Source organism: Numenius arquata, chromosome 3 (genome assembly GCF_964106895.1).
Source record: "Numenius arquata chromosome 3, bNumArq3.hap1.1, whole genome shotgun sequence".
Lineage (NCBI taxonomy): Eukaryota > Metazoa > Chordata > Aves > Charadriiformes > Scolopacidae > Numenius > Numenius arquata.
Genome location: NC_133578.1, coordinates 65855898 through 65870665, shown reverse-complemented (window position 1 = coordinate 65870665; position 14768 = coordinate 65855898). Strand labels below are relative to the sequence as shown.

At 47.5% G+C, this 14768-nt stretch overlaps 1 protein-coding gene across 12 annotated transcripts in view; it reads left to right on the top strand.

The window, feature by feature from the left end:
• The first annotated feature begins 1554 nt into the window (after nucleotides 1-1554).
• Nucleotides 1555-14768, top strand: part of MTSS1 (MTSS I-BAR domain containing 1) — a 127524-nt gene continuing 114310 nt past the window's right edge. For 11 of the 12 annotated variants that reach the window (XM_074146045.1, XM_074146037.1, XM_074146042.1 and 8 more), the window contains exon 1: nucleotides 2086-2265. In XM_074146045.1, the coding sequence (XP_074002146.1) occupies nucleotides 2194-2265 (72 nt within the window). In that variant the 5' untranslated portion in view covers nucleotides 2086-2193. Of the gene's footprint in view, nucleotides 2266-14768 lie in introns of all 12 variants that reach the window. The other variant, XM_074146036.1, reaches the window with a different exon arrangement.

Here is a 14768-nt window from a genome sequence, read left to right as displayed (position 1 = left end):
AGAGCAGAGAGCCCGGGTTTATTAACTAAAGCATTAACGCAGTCCTTAAACCGCAGCCCTTCTGTTGTAGGACATTTTTGTCCCTCCTGTGCCATGCGCACCGTGCACTCTGCAGCCTTTTACGCTGGGCATTCTCACCCCCAGGAGGGAGGTTAGCCAAAACACCCCTCGTGCTAAACCACGGATCATCCCAGAAACGCAGGGGCTGAGGAAAGCAAAGTAGGCCACCACCTTTCCCTGCCGAACTGCTGGATGTGACTCCCTCCCTGGGGACCGCTGTCACGCTGGTTACGTGACGGCACCTGAACCTCTGCACCTGATGAGCAGGTGTCATTGTCACAAGCCTGTGGGGACATTTGCTGGGCTTGTCTTTGGTGGTGAGGGTCATACAGAGCCACAAACCCAATCGCTGGGTCAGACCTGGGTGGGTGTTTCCTCCCTGCAACGAAGTGAGGAAAAGTGGAAGGAAATTGCCGCGGCAGCCGGGGCTGGAGGCAGGGCCCATGTCCCGCCGTCTCCTTCGGTGCGGAATTCACAAGGAGAACGTACTCCAGCACGTGCGTGTACCTAGGACATGAAATGAAATGCTGAAATGAAGCAAAATATGATGTCACACGCTTGCCCTTTCAGGCAAATTTTGTGGGATAACAGATTTCCTAACTTCCTAATTTTAGTAACTCCCAATTTCTAGACTTCCCTCTCAGTCACGGCTGCGCATGTTCCTCTGTGTGTGCACGTACACGTGAACACAAACACCTCCCCACACACACACTTCAAGGTGTAGGGCTTATTCTTCTATACTTTCATACTTCCATAATTCCGCACATTTTCCTTGTCCTACGCCTGGTTGTTACTACGCCTCGTGGCGATGGAGCCTGCTTCCCCGGGAGCGGGGCTCCCCCGGGGTTGGCAGCGACGGCATCTCTGGACCCCAGCTCGCCCAGGCAGATGGGCAGTGCTTCATTCCAGCGCAGTGGAGTCCCGGGGACCCTCAGAGCGTTTACCGGCTCATGTCCCGACCTCCAGCAGACGCAGGAGCGTTTGGGGGACAGGAGCCGTAGCCTCTGGGTGGGCATAAAGACGTCATTTTGCTTGCAGTGTTTTCCAACACGATGTGAAAACTGAATTACTTTTAAAAAACACGCGCTTTATATACCTTACGCTTAAATATTGTTTTGCGCGTGTGGGACAGGGTGAGTAAACCCCACAACCTGTGACTAACGCTGCCGCTGGCCGCGCCACCCCAGGGCTGCATCTCCCCTCGCTCCTGACTTCGCTGAGAACTTCCACCTCCAGTCGTTCCGAACCGCTGGGCTGAGGCAGACCGTTTTCACCCAGAAACAGCCCAATTCTAGGCAATCGCTCCGGCGGCTGTCACCAGACGAAGCGTCCCTCCGCCGAGCGCCCAACACCCCGCGGCGGGACCCGGCCGCGAACCGGCGGCCCACGGGAGGCGGGGCGCGTGTGACGCGGAAGGGCGTGTCCGGGGCGTGGCCAGCGGCGGGCGGGGGCGGTCGCCGCCGCCGTGGGGGGGGCCGGGTGGTTCCTGGCGAGGGCGGGCAGCGGGGTCGGGCGCATTCGCTGCAGCCCGCTCGGCTGGGGCTGGCGGGGACCCCCGAGGCTGCGCCCTGAGGAGCGGCTTAACGCGCCATCCCATCTCTTTTTATATAAATATATAGAGAGTATTATTTTTTTTTTAAATCTTTTTCCTTATTTTTGTTTTTTTGGGGCGTGTGCGTGCGCATCTGCCCAGCCTGCGGGCTGCCGCTGCCCTCAGCGGGCCGGGGCCGCCGGGGCTCGGGCCATCGTGCGCGGCGATGGGCTTGGTGGCTACCGGTGGGTGGGAGGACGGTGCCCGCTCGGCTCTGAAGCCCCGGGCGCTCCCGAGCGGGGCGGGGAGGTGTGTGTAGGCGAGGGGCGCCAGGACCACCCGCTTTTATCTTATTTGCTTTCCCCCTATTTTTGCATTTTTAGAGGTGTAGGCAGATAGGGGTTCAGGTGTGTTGTTTGGGTTTTTTATTATTTTTTCGCCTTATTGCCTACATCGGCTTGTTTGGGCTCCCCTCTCCCCCCCCCCCCCCCCGCCCCCCTCCCTCCCAAGGTGGGAGACGGGGGTGTCTGATATATTTTTTTTTAGCGTAGTAGTGAAATTGCAGCAGTTTCTGCCTCCTCCCGTGTGCTCGAGCGAGGAAAATGGAGGCTGTGATAGAGAAGGAATGTAGCGCGCTCGGAGGGCTCTTCCAGACCATCATCAGCGACATGAAGGTAAGAGGCTGAAGGATCTGGGGGGGGGACACACACAGGTGAGAGGAGACCTCTCCCCGCCCGACCCGGCGAAACTTTGCCCCAGGAGATGCTGCCGCACCGGGGGGGGCGATGGGGACGGCGGTGGCGGGGTGACCCCCCCCGGGCTGCTGTTGGGGACCCTGCCCCAAGCGCTGGGTACCTGTGTCCCCCCCATCCCGGTGGAAGCAGCAAAAAGGGGCTCCTTTGTAGGTGCTTCCTCCCCCCCATGGTTTGGGGCTTGCGAGTTGCTTGCAGGACACCACCTCTCCCTCCCTCCTGCCCTCTTCTCTCTGCTCCAACACACGAGCTGTTACCTGGCTCCAGGGTCACCCTTTTCCAAACCTGCCTTTTTTTTTTTTTTTAAAATAATATTTCCCCCTGCCTTCTTCCACCTTTTTTGGTGGTTGGTTGGGGCTGTCAGATGGGGAGCGGGATGAGGGCAGCCGGGCGGGAGCGTGGTGCGGAGGAGATGGACACGGTGCCTGTCAGCCCTGGGGTGGGGCTGGAAAGGGCATCGCCGGGATTTCTGTGCCGTGCCCATGGGCACGATGGAAAAAATAAAATAAAATATAAAATCTCAACCTGGTGATGCTCAAAAGTTGCCGCCTGCCTGGATTAGAATTGCTGCTCCGTCGGTTACGTGGTGGCATTTTCATGCTTATGGAGGTGGTGGTTGCTTCGTTCTGTGTGTGAATTGCAAAGGTCTCAAGTTGCTGGGTGTCTCCTCTCCACCAGCCACCAGGAATCTCCGGCTGCTCCGACCCCTTCTGCCGAGGGGTCCCCTTGAGAGAGGCGCTCCCCATCTATCCTTGGCAGCCAAGGGCACTTGTGCAGGGTTTTCTTTGGACGCCTCCCACCCTTTGGTCCTGGAAATCAATCCTGTAAAGCGTTGCTGTGTTCTCCCGGCGGTGCCTGCCCCAGACCCGGGGTGGCCGTACTGCAGAATACTGCAGTGTTCCCCCGGACAAGGGCAGCTTGTCTTCTCCCAGGGCCGGCTGGGAACGATGGATGCAGTTGTTGGGAGATGTTGAGGGACACGTCAGATAAATGGGGGGAGCGCTGTGATTTAAAGGTGGCGAGCAGCGACCATGCACCCCGTGCTTCTCCCAGCCAGGGGCATGGGGTTTCTTCAGGTGTTTTAATCAGCGGAGGGATGATGATGAGGAGGGAGGGCTGCGGGAGAAAGGGCCACCAAGTAGTGGTGGAGGAGGAAGATGATGGGGTCTGCTTTATGAAGGAGCCTGGCAGAGGTGAATGGCTTTTAGTGTATTTTTTTGGGGGGGTGGAGAAGCTGTTTGCACTAGAAGTTATTTTTTGGCAAGGGTTCACGTGCACTTTCCTCTCAACAGATCTTGGGAGACGTTTAATTAAAAGCATGGCTTGTCAGGAGCAGGCAGGTTGCGGAGAGGAGGGGGAGCCTGTGTGTGTGTCTCCGTCAAGACAATGCTGCAGTCCTTACGGTGCCGTTCCTCAGGCTCTCGGCCCCCTTGTATTTTTAATAATGACTGCACATTAAAATAAAACAACCTCCCCCCTTCCCCCCCCCCTCAAAAAAAAGCAGGACACATTCACAAATCCTGGAATGGTTGTAGCGGGCTGTGCAGGGAACACGCAGGAGATGTTCTGTTCCAGCTGAAGTGCGGTTTTGGGTTTCAGCACAGAGGGACACCCAGTATGTTTATTCTCTGCTCCTTTCCATAAGTGATGCATTTCATTTTTCTTGCTCTTAAGCAAACGGGCCTTTGCTGTGTGGATTTATCTTTTTTTTTTTCCTTTACACACTGTTGCTTACATGGGAATGCTGCTCCTCCTCAGAAACATGTTGACATGAGCTTATGGAGATGGGCACAGGTGTGAATATTTTTTTCTTAATCCTCCATAGTAGTGGAACCTGTTTTGTGAACTGGCAATTACTGGAGGGGGGGGGGGCAGGTTTGGAAGGAATCACGGCAGATCCTTAGCAGCGTGGTGGTTAAGGTTGAAACAAAAACCTGCTGGTTTATTTAGCGTGAGTAGGACAAACGATTTTTACCCGTAGTTCAGTTTGCTGCAGCTGATGCTGTACGGCTGGTGAGATGCACTGGGATTCGCTGTGAATTGTGCACAAAGGAGCCTGACGATTTCTAAGAAAAAGTAGCTATTTTTTGACAGCTAACCAGAACCTTTCCACCAATCATACCTATAGTAGTAAAGTAAAAATTAGCATTTTAAGTGCTGTTTCACGTAGCCGGGTCTGCGTGGGCAGGCTCCTGGCAGCATCTCGGAGACGTTGCGTAGGGGTCTGCCCACGCGTACCCAAGTGCACTATCTGAGCCTGTTTCTCATCGCAGGCTGCCATCGAGGCCCCACGTGCCCTGCAGTGCTGAGGGCTTTGCTGCAGCATCCGCCTTTTCCTTTTTTAACTAAATAATTCGCAGGTTCTTTTCATCGTATGTATTGCTCTGCCTTAAACTTCGTTGTTAAGATGGCAGGGTTAATCAACAGCGTATTAAAATGACTCTGAAGTCTTGCCAGTGGATGCGGGTGGGTGCTGCAGCCGAGGGGGTGAAGATACAGTAAGCGGGAACTGATTTCTTTCTTTCTTTATTTTTTTCCTTTGTTCACACCGATGCAGAAGTAGCTCAGGTGTACCTCTTGTTAATTTTGAGCTCTCCTTGATCTTGACAAGGTTACAGGAACTGGAATTACAATCCTGAGTAATGTGATTGTTTCCACTTGTCTCCGTACTGTGTTAACTTTGAAACTTAATGAGGGCAGTATATGGCCGTGTGACTAACACATCACATTTTTTGATAGCAAGATTATCTCTTGCTGGCTGAGGTCTTCTAAACCGCTTCTAGTATTTTCTCCAAAAACCCCAGATTTCTCTCCATCCTCTACCAAAGATAATTTTGTGGTTAGTATTTGACAAAACAAGCTCTAAAATAATTCAGCATAAAGCTAACTGATTTAGAGAAACGGTGTTCTTGAGTTAAATATAAGAATGGCTAATGAACATCCCATTTGTACAGCACTTTCATGTACATCTGGACCTTCGGTCTCCTGACAAGGGAAGTCCATGTCTTCCATGCAAAACGAGGGTCACGTTTATTGCATAGTATGGTGGTGTGCATGGTGACAGGGTTGTTTGTGGCAAGCCCACAATGGGAATTGTACTTGGCGGTTGCGTGCCAGAATTGGGCTTCGATGCTTTGCTTTGAGATTTCAAGATCAGATTAAAGAATCATAAAGGTGGGAAAAAGTCTGCCCATCCCATCCTTAAGTTCTGGTCCATTGTCAGAGCCCTGGTGTTTCCTACGATACATCACCGAGTACGTGGCACTTATCATATCTGTTATACTCTTACGCAAGATCTTTTTCAAAGCAATCAAAGTTTATAAAAGCAAAAATAAAACACGCATGTCCCCTCGGAGGAGTAGCTTTGTGTGCTGCATGCAAACGCCGTGCGATTTCTCTTTGAACACGGCGTACTTTCTGTAGCTCCCTGCGGGAAGGGAGTATTTGATCTGAATGGTTTTTGGCAAATTTCTGGCAATTGAGAAACGAGATGCTGTAATGTGCTGTTAATTTCAATATTTCTTGTAGTGCAAAGCAAATCAGTGCAGATAATTTCTGGGAGGGCCTGTTGCGGGTGGGTTTCAAAAGATCTTGTCTTCTCATGCAGAGCAGATTCACTTTAATGCTGCTTTTCCTTCTGAGTCTTGATTTTACATTCCTTTTAATGGCGTTGTTCTCAGCTGTCTTGAAAGAAAAAGGGAAACAAGAAAACATCTCTGAAAACGTTGAAATTGGCAGTTTGTAGTTCATTGTTTGCTTGATGCTGGTTCTTTTCCTTTTTGTATGTTCTTTGTCTCACCTCTTCTGCCAGTGTGTGTTTTGGCTTGGGGTGGGCGCAGGAGGGAGGATGAGTAAAGAGCAGTGGAACCAACACACGTTGTCTGTGACTTCGTTTATACCAAGTTTGGAGGACTTACTGAATTTTTATGGGTCTGGTGTGGATTACCAATCGGCCTCCCCCATCTCCCCCCATGTGAGGGATGTGCAGGTATGAGGGGGACTGCAGACATCGTCCTGTTGGTGAACAAAAACAAGGTTCCCAAAGGAGGAGTGAAATTTTAGAAATTCTTTTGGTTTCAGTGTGTGTACCTTATTTATAGTCACTTAACTGAAAGCTCTCAATAAAATCAACCTTTTGCTTTTGTCAGTAACCTCTACTTTAATACTATGAAGTAGGTGAACCCTTCCCTTTGCTCCATTGCAGCTGGTAGGACTCTTGGACAAGAGGGTGGTGCACCTTTGCCTTCAGCCCTGCAAAGCCCTTGGTCAAAGCAGAAGAGAAGGACATGAACATATGGGCATGAGAAACATTTATGTTTTTGCAGCCTCTTACCTCCAGTTAGGAAGTGAGAAGCAGCATTTCAGTCTTGCTTTTTGTGGAAGATGGAGGCGGGGGTGGTCACATCAAGGATTAAGAGCCATTTGTTAAGTAGGCCTGATTTGCTTGTGAGGGATGGCCTCGTGTTCACACAAATAATACAAACCAAGTGGAAAAAAATATTTGTTGGCAAAAATAGAAATGCTGACACAGTTACTACGGCAAGTACAGCTGCAGGTCCTCTGCATCTGTATTAATCCAAGGGACAGCCCAGATGTATCAGAGGATCTGGGCAAATTTGTTTTACCCTGACATGTGGTAATACAACTGCTCTTCTGCAGCTGTGCTTTATTTGAAGCTTGGGATCTCTGTGGAGATCAGGAATGTTCATTTCAATGATTTTAAGGTCTAATTTCAATCCAGCTGTTAAGGCTGATATCTATTGTAAGGAAGAACAAATGTTTCATGTGCAAGAGACAGGTACAGGCTTGGAGAGGAGGGGGAATCTCCATCTTCCCTTTCCCGTGTGTGCGGTGTTGCGCTGGCGTGTCCCTTGCACGACGGTCTTTAGGGCACTGATTTATTCCAAACCTACCAACTTGACGTTTCTTCTCTTTCCCAAGAAGCCTGAAATGACTTCATTTCTGTTCTAAGCACCTTTTCTGCCTTTTTTTTTTTTTTCGTAAAGGTTTTACCCCCAAGACATTTTGGGCTTAGCTGGCTGCACTGATTTCTTACCCCTTCTGCCTCCCAACAACCTGCTTGCCCAAAGGGTTTGCGAACGCTGAAATTCCTTGCCTTTTCTAAGCAGCTGCAGTAGTTTTCTGTAAGCGTCTTGGAGGAGAGGGATTGACGTGCAGCAAAGGCTGAATGATGGTGCAGGAAGGCAGCCACTGCTTGGCTGCTTAAATACTGGGCTTCATCGCTGGGAACACACTTACAAATCCTTTATGTTTTTAGGGGCACGTTCTTTCTTGATCCGGAGGCTCTTGTGTGAGTGTTAACAATTCATCCAGCTGCAAAGGCCTGGCTTATTCTGTGGCATACCCAGGGCCAGGCAAGGATTTTTAATGTCCGGTAAGAGTACTCCTTCTGGATCTGGCAGGGCGCCAAGGGCGGCGTGATGGTGTTTGCGAGGTCGTGAGTGTGGAAGGAGTTGTGCAGCGCTGCATGAAACACAATTGACTGAACAAATGTTGGAGGACAAGAAGTCCATGTAATTACAGGCTCGGCACTGGTTAATACCTAACAGAGGGTGATATTCGGGAGAGTTCGCTGCTTCCTTCCTCAGTTCTGAGTCCGCACAAGCTGTACCAAAATCTTTGATATAAGAGACCTAAAAAACCCAAATTTTAAGAAGTTGCTACAGTTGATGGGAGTATTCCTGTGAATCTGTAAACAGCATCTTCTGCTTAACAGCCTGTGTGTTTTCCACTTCTGAAAAATATCTTTGAGGTTCATGGGCTACCCAGAGACAGTGTGGTCTTGAAGATGAGCAGAAAGCAGTGCATGGCAGAGAACAGAGTATCCAAAACGGGGTTTTGGTCTCCTTCAGGGCACACAAAGGTGGCATCAGAGGGTTTTGAGTTAGTACCACAAAGAGGCTACTATAGAACTGCATTTCACTCTTCAAGTGTGTGTTTTCCAATTCAAAGTTACGTCTGCGTTGATGCTGTAAGGTGCTGCCCTGCTCCCTGGCATCTGTGCTGACCTTTAAGGACGTTGATTGACTCCTTCCTGCTGGGCTGTGAGATAGCTGGAATGCTGAGATGTTTCGAAGGATTGGAGACAAAATGTCTGGTAGCTTCGTGGTTTAGACCATAGCAGCTTTCATCTTCAAAGTGCTCCGTGTGTGACTTAGCTCCACAGAATGGCTCCCATTTTACAGAAAGGCAAGTGACTTCTTTCCCCTAGGACAAGAAGGAATTGACTGCATCTAGAGCACGGAGTTAATGAGGGGATGTTTTTTAAGCTCCCAGTGTAATACATATTTCTATCCACACACTCCCCACTTTGTTGTTACTGCTTAGGATGTATTGCTGTTTCCTCCTCTGTGATAACCCAGTACTTGCAGGCAGAAGAGATGACGTCTACAAATGACTGATTAACTCTCAACACAAGTGTCTTGAACACGTCTTCTGTAACTTAAATTACAGGACATCTCAGTTTCTTAGTGGAGAAGTCTGACTGGAGCATCTTAACCATAGGCTGGTAGATGATGAAGAATTTGGCCATCGGTCGTGTGAGGCTGTTTGAGCTCTGTGTTTTTTCACTCCTCTGCTCAACAACCATAAGTGTTGTGTAGGTCCTTTTAAATTCTAGAATGCTAGCAGCATCATTTAACAAACCACTTTGGATATTTTTAAAAAGAACACTTGCAGGAATGAACTTGTGTTGGTGTGTGCGATGCTAGCGATGAGTGTGTAACTAGAGACATCTGGTTCATGGTACAAAAAGGTTCACATTTGTTCCTGTTTTTGTCTTCCAGAGAAACTGCCACCACACTTCCCACCCAAGCATGAGATTTTTTTTTTTTTTTTTTTTGCCACAGAAGTCACATGCATGCTTTGTAGTGCCTCTGAAGCCCTTTGTGTAGTGGCTTAATTTGGGATTTTTTTGTTAATAAAGCTTTTATTTGTGATGAGATGCCTCTGAAGAAAATTGCCCATGAGCAAACCTCATGGTTGCTCATTGTCCGTGAGCAAAGCAAGTCTCTAACTTGGAGCTTGAAAGCGGATGCTTCTCATGAGTGAAATGGGGAGAAAGTAGCCTGTCACAAGCGTAGTTGCACTTTACTGTCTGGCAAGAGTCAAAGTTCATAAAGCATTAAAAACTTTGCTACCTGGCTACTTGTGTGGTCAACTCAGATGCTTGTCAGTACTTTGGCAACAGATACAGCCACTTCTTGGGTCCTGGAGATGTTTTTTTACTGCTCGTGTCATGGAGATTGTGTTGAGATGAAACAATAAATGCTCAGAAATGAAGGCTTCTCCTTGCTTGGGAAGAAGTGATGAGACCACAGTGGTGGTGGTGGTGTTACCAGCATGGGGCTGTTGGCTTGGGGCTTTCCTCTATAGGCATTAACTTGAATGAGTGCCTCCTGATAGTTTAATTATTTTCGTTTTGATCTGGCAGAAATATTGTGGGTTTATAAAATAGCTGCCGAGTATGCACAGTGGCCGCTTAATGATTGAGTGGATGAAAGGCGGTATTGATGAGTCTCTGAGGAGAAATCTGCTATTCAGGCTTGCGAACTTGTTTAGACCTGCAGGGAAGAATGTGGAACTAAATGCTTCCTCTGGAAGACTACTTAATGTCCAGCTTTTTTAATGTAACATGGGATAAAAGGTCTCTAGAAGCTGTGGCTAGTTGTTTTCCCCCCCTCCTTGTGAATAACTTCCTGTGTTTAGAGAGGGAGAGACTGTATGTTTATGCATGATGTATTTTCTCACAGTATGAGTATAACTTTTGTTTGCTAATTACCCAATCTTGGATTTAAACCACAAAGTGGCTGCTTTGGAGCCAAGTTTCTTCATCTTACAAACTATGAAACTGGGCTGTGGACAGTACCGGTTTGACGTGGGCCTTCTTGCTACATCGGTAGGGACCACGAGTTGGGTTGTGAGCCAGGATGCCGTGCAGCAGCCAAGGGGGGGGTGAGTTCTCACAGGTCTTTGCTGTACTACAGATGGAAGGCACAACCATGGGGCAACTGGTATCCTCTACTGGGGATGTTTAAATATGGGCTGGCGCAGCACAGGCTTTATTATAGTGCAAATTAAAGACTCTAGAGCTCTAACAGAATGGTACCAGCCTTAGGTTCCCTCCCCCTTTAAATGGTTAGTGAGGCCTAATAAATACCTGTGTTCTTGCTGCATTTCAGTGCTCAGGGGAACTGAGCATTCTTTCGAGTTCTTCAAGTGGCCTTGGGAATGTAGAAATAACTGGTATCTATGTGGTTTTTCCCCAGTGGGGTTGGTACCCTTTCCTGGATTTTCCTGACTGCATTTTAGTCTTGACTTTCTCAAGGTATTATGCCATTATCTGTTTTTCTCAATGTCCTAGCGCTCTGTTTAGACTGAAAACCAAACAGTTTTGAAAATACTAAACAAACGGTTCTGTGATGCATAGAAGAAATATCTAGTTGACAGTTTTTTTAATAGCGTATGAGATGTCTTCAGTAGTGTTTTGTTGCATAATTTGCAGTGTTGTGGTAATGTATCACCTTGTGAAAGCAAAGCTTGGCATGTCTATTTATATTGTGCATGCTGAGGGAAACTTGTTCCTAACCCTGACGTTCCCTAAACAAGTGGCAGAAATAATGGAAGTAGATGTACGGATGCAAGGCTTTGATTTTAATTACCCCTGCTTTCATTCCTGAAGGGTAGTTACAGGTTAAATGACATCTTAATCTGATCTTTGACATGCTTTTACTTTCACTTGTGTGCACTACAGTCTCTCAAACCCTGAGTTTGTACCTGTCTCCTCCACTCAGTAATGCTGTGTTCAGCTCTTGCTGTGATATCCTGTGATGTTCCTGTCTTGTCTTTATCTGTTGATGACTTTTCATTCCTGGCCCAGCAAGCGTTCTGCACGAGCTGAGAGCCCCTTCGCTGCTGGAGCTGAGCTCAAACTTCCCCTGTGCACGGCGACACCTTGAGCTTAGAAAGACGGAAGGGAATTTACAGCCAGGTGGTCTCTTTCCTTGCTCTGTGGGAGTTTTACGCTTTCCTAGAAGACTTCTGTATAAATGTGTTATTCTTCCTTAAAGAGTTCCAGTGAAAGGAGGCTTCCTGATGTTTCAGAGGTCCCTGTTAACTGGTCTTATAGTTGGATGAATTGTCCAACCTGAAAAATTGTCCAACCAAATTGTAGTTGGATGAATTGTCCAACCAAGCAAACTTCTCTGCTGCAAGTAAAACTGTTTCTTGTCCTTCACCGCTGGAAAACAGCTGATGGACAACGTTGGACTATGGGATGCTCTTGCAATCAGTATTGGGACTTTCTTGATTCAGTTCTGGGTTTGAATTTAAGAAATAGGGGGTTGATACAGAGGGTAGATTTATATTGGAAATAAGAATGTATTTATTTTTTTACAATGAGGGTGGTGAGGCAGTGAAACATTGATTGCCAAGAGAAGTTGTGGATGCTCCATCATTGGAAGTGTTCGTGTTCAGTTTGGACAGGGCTTAGAGCAACCTGATCTAGTGAAAGATGTCTCTGCCTATGAGCCACAGATGTCTCAACTCCCTACAGCAGGGAGGTTGGAGTAGATATCTTTAGAGGTTCCTTCCAAACTAAACCATTCTATGATTCTGTATGAGGTAAATGAAATGAAAGTAGTCGTGGAATAGGTGTTGTGTAGACCTCTGCGTCTTTATAAAGAGTGAAGTCTCTTTTGCCAGCAAAATGTATGTTTCAGTCTGTTGAAAGATTGAGACTATTGTGGTGAGTGATTGGGAAATAGATGCAGCTTAGAAAGCTTCACGAGACAGGCTCTTGAATTGTTTATTTTTTCAACCTAGAAAGAGGCAAAGCCAACAAGCAGAATTTTTTGGATGGAGAAGAGCAATTATGAACTTTAAGTAAGATGATGTTCATTCTCTGCTCGCTTGTGTGTTGCAGGAGCTTTTGTGGCTTATTAAAGGACTAGGCAATCGTAATCATGAGTCATGGACTTGGCTAAATCTGTGTATTGCACGGAGGAACCTATTAGTGTTTGGTAGCGCTTTGTGACTCTTGCAGTTGTGGCTGCCCAAGTGCCCTTTTCCCCAGTTGACTACTGATTCTTTTAGAAAAGAGGAAAAACTTCTAGTGCCAGATGTGAGCTGGGAAGGGAAATTGATTGTCAACTGTTGAATCTTCCCATGTGTTGAGACATCTGTGGCCGGAACCCTTTTTTTTTCAGGCTGTCATTGTCTTCCCATCCCCTTCCCCTCCCAACTTTTTTCCTGTTTTTGCCTGTTGAAGGCCCCTTGGAAAAACGATAGTTTCTATGTGCAAACCATATTTTCTTATCCAAGCCATTCTTTGTGTGTAACATCTGTGACTTTGTGTGGTGCCTAGCACAATAAAGTCTCTTTGCTGCTTGGAGGTGGTGTACTGAACACCACAGAAATGAGATGTTCATAATAATCCTTGTGATTCTGATATCTGATAAAGCGATACAAAAAACTTTTGGTTTTGGCATAACTTACTTTGGAGGGGTAGGAGGACATGTACAGGAGCGAAGTTACAATTTTTGTTCCAAAGATACATGTATAGCATTTGGATGTGTTACTAGGGCGTGAAGCTTGGTAAGAGCGATGTGTGTTTGGGACGTGGCTTTTTAGCTGGTCATTGCTGAACGACTACACTGAGGTGGAGAAGTCCTAACTCCTGTAGCTTGTGTAGTGTTTTATTTTTTTCCGTTTTATTGAAGTCTGCAGATAGTCATTGTTCAGGAAGGCACACAGCTCTTGCTTTGATAACCGGTGAGATAAAACCAAGTCACTGCTCACCGGGTCCCTTTCTCTCATACCTCTTTACCTGGAACAACCAAAATTAAATTCTGAATTTTCTGTGCTCTAAAGCAGCTCTCTGTCTCTTTCCACCTGCCCCAAAAGTTGAGATGGGTTGTTGCTGTGAGCAAGATCCCAGACTGTTCCTGCTGCTTTTGTACTCAGTGTCCCAGCAAGAGCTGATAATAAGGCTGAAAAGCCTTCCTGATAAATGAAAGCACTTAAAAGAATGCTGTCAGGAGTTTTTAGATGTGATGTGCCTTGTCTGTGGGAGTTGGGGTGCATGGAAATAAATTATTAACGGAAGTAAGTGTCTTTTCTCTTAATGGGAGAAGAATAATTTTAACGTCTTAGCAGGAGGAGTGACAGAACAGTTTTAATCTGTCAAGGCTGCTGATACTCAAGTTATAATCTTAAATAAATACAACAATCTGAGTTCCTATTTTTGCTGTTAGATGTAATCAATAACAATTTCAGTAAATATGATCCTTTGGTGCAAGTCACCCTTTATTGAGGAATCACTGAGTTTCTCGTCTGGGTCTTGTCTCACTCCTACTGCAGGATTGCTGGCCTGAAAGGAAGGGAAAAACAAACTTCAATAAATCTTTTGTAGAGCTCTGTTTGCTGTAGGGTGGCTGTGCTGGTTCACAGGAGAGAAGGGGTGAAAAAAAAAAAAAAAAAGAAAGAGTTCTTCATCCATCCAGGGATTAAATGCTCCTTCCAGAGCTGGCTGTTAGTGATCCTTGCCTGCTCTTCCCTGGTGTGGTGGGCTCACCTTGGCCAGCTGCTGGGCGCCCACCCAGCCACTCTCTCTTTCCTCAGCAGGGCGGGGGAGAAAATAAGATGAAAAAGCTCATGGGTTGAGGCAAAGACGAGGAAATCCCTTACCAGTTACTGTCATCAGCCAACCAGACTCGACTGGGGAAGATGAAATTTATTGCCAATTAAAATAGATTTGAGAGAAAGACAGACAAAAGTTAGAACATCTGCCCACATCCATGTGTCTGGATGTCAGATGGGAAGTCACTGAATGAAGATGGTGTCCCCTCTCCTTCCCACCCCAGCGGCAGGCATGGAGGACTTGTCCTCAGGAGCTGCGACTATGGAGGATGCTGTCTGTTTGGACGCTGGCAGGTTTGGGTTTTGGTGTCCAGCATTTGCAGGTGTTTTGCTGGCTCAGCCTGGTGCCTTTCAAACACTCATCCTGGTGCCTGTCCCTGAGGGAAAGTTGTTTCATGTCCCTAATTGCGGACTGGCTACATGGGTGACAGGCATGAGGCACCATTTTGTTTTTCAGCCCTGAGGCGGGAAGGTGTTTCCCTGCCTGTGTTCAGCCTAGATTAGCTGGAGCTGGGCCCTGGGATCAGGTGACTAATCACCTATAAACCGACTAATTAAGCAATAGGGTAGGATAATGGCATGTTATGGCTTACCGGTGACATCCCTCGGCAGGCGAGCATCTGCGGGCTGGGCCGTGCTGAGCAGCTTGAGGGGACGCGGTGCCATGGCGTGCTCCACAGTAATGGCGAAACACCCATTTCACTGAGGACATGTCAAATTTCTTCATCCGACAGTGAAGAAATAATTGGGCACAAAGTTATTTTGGG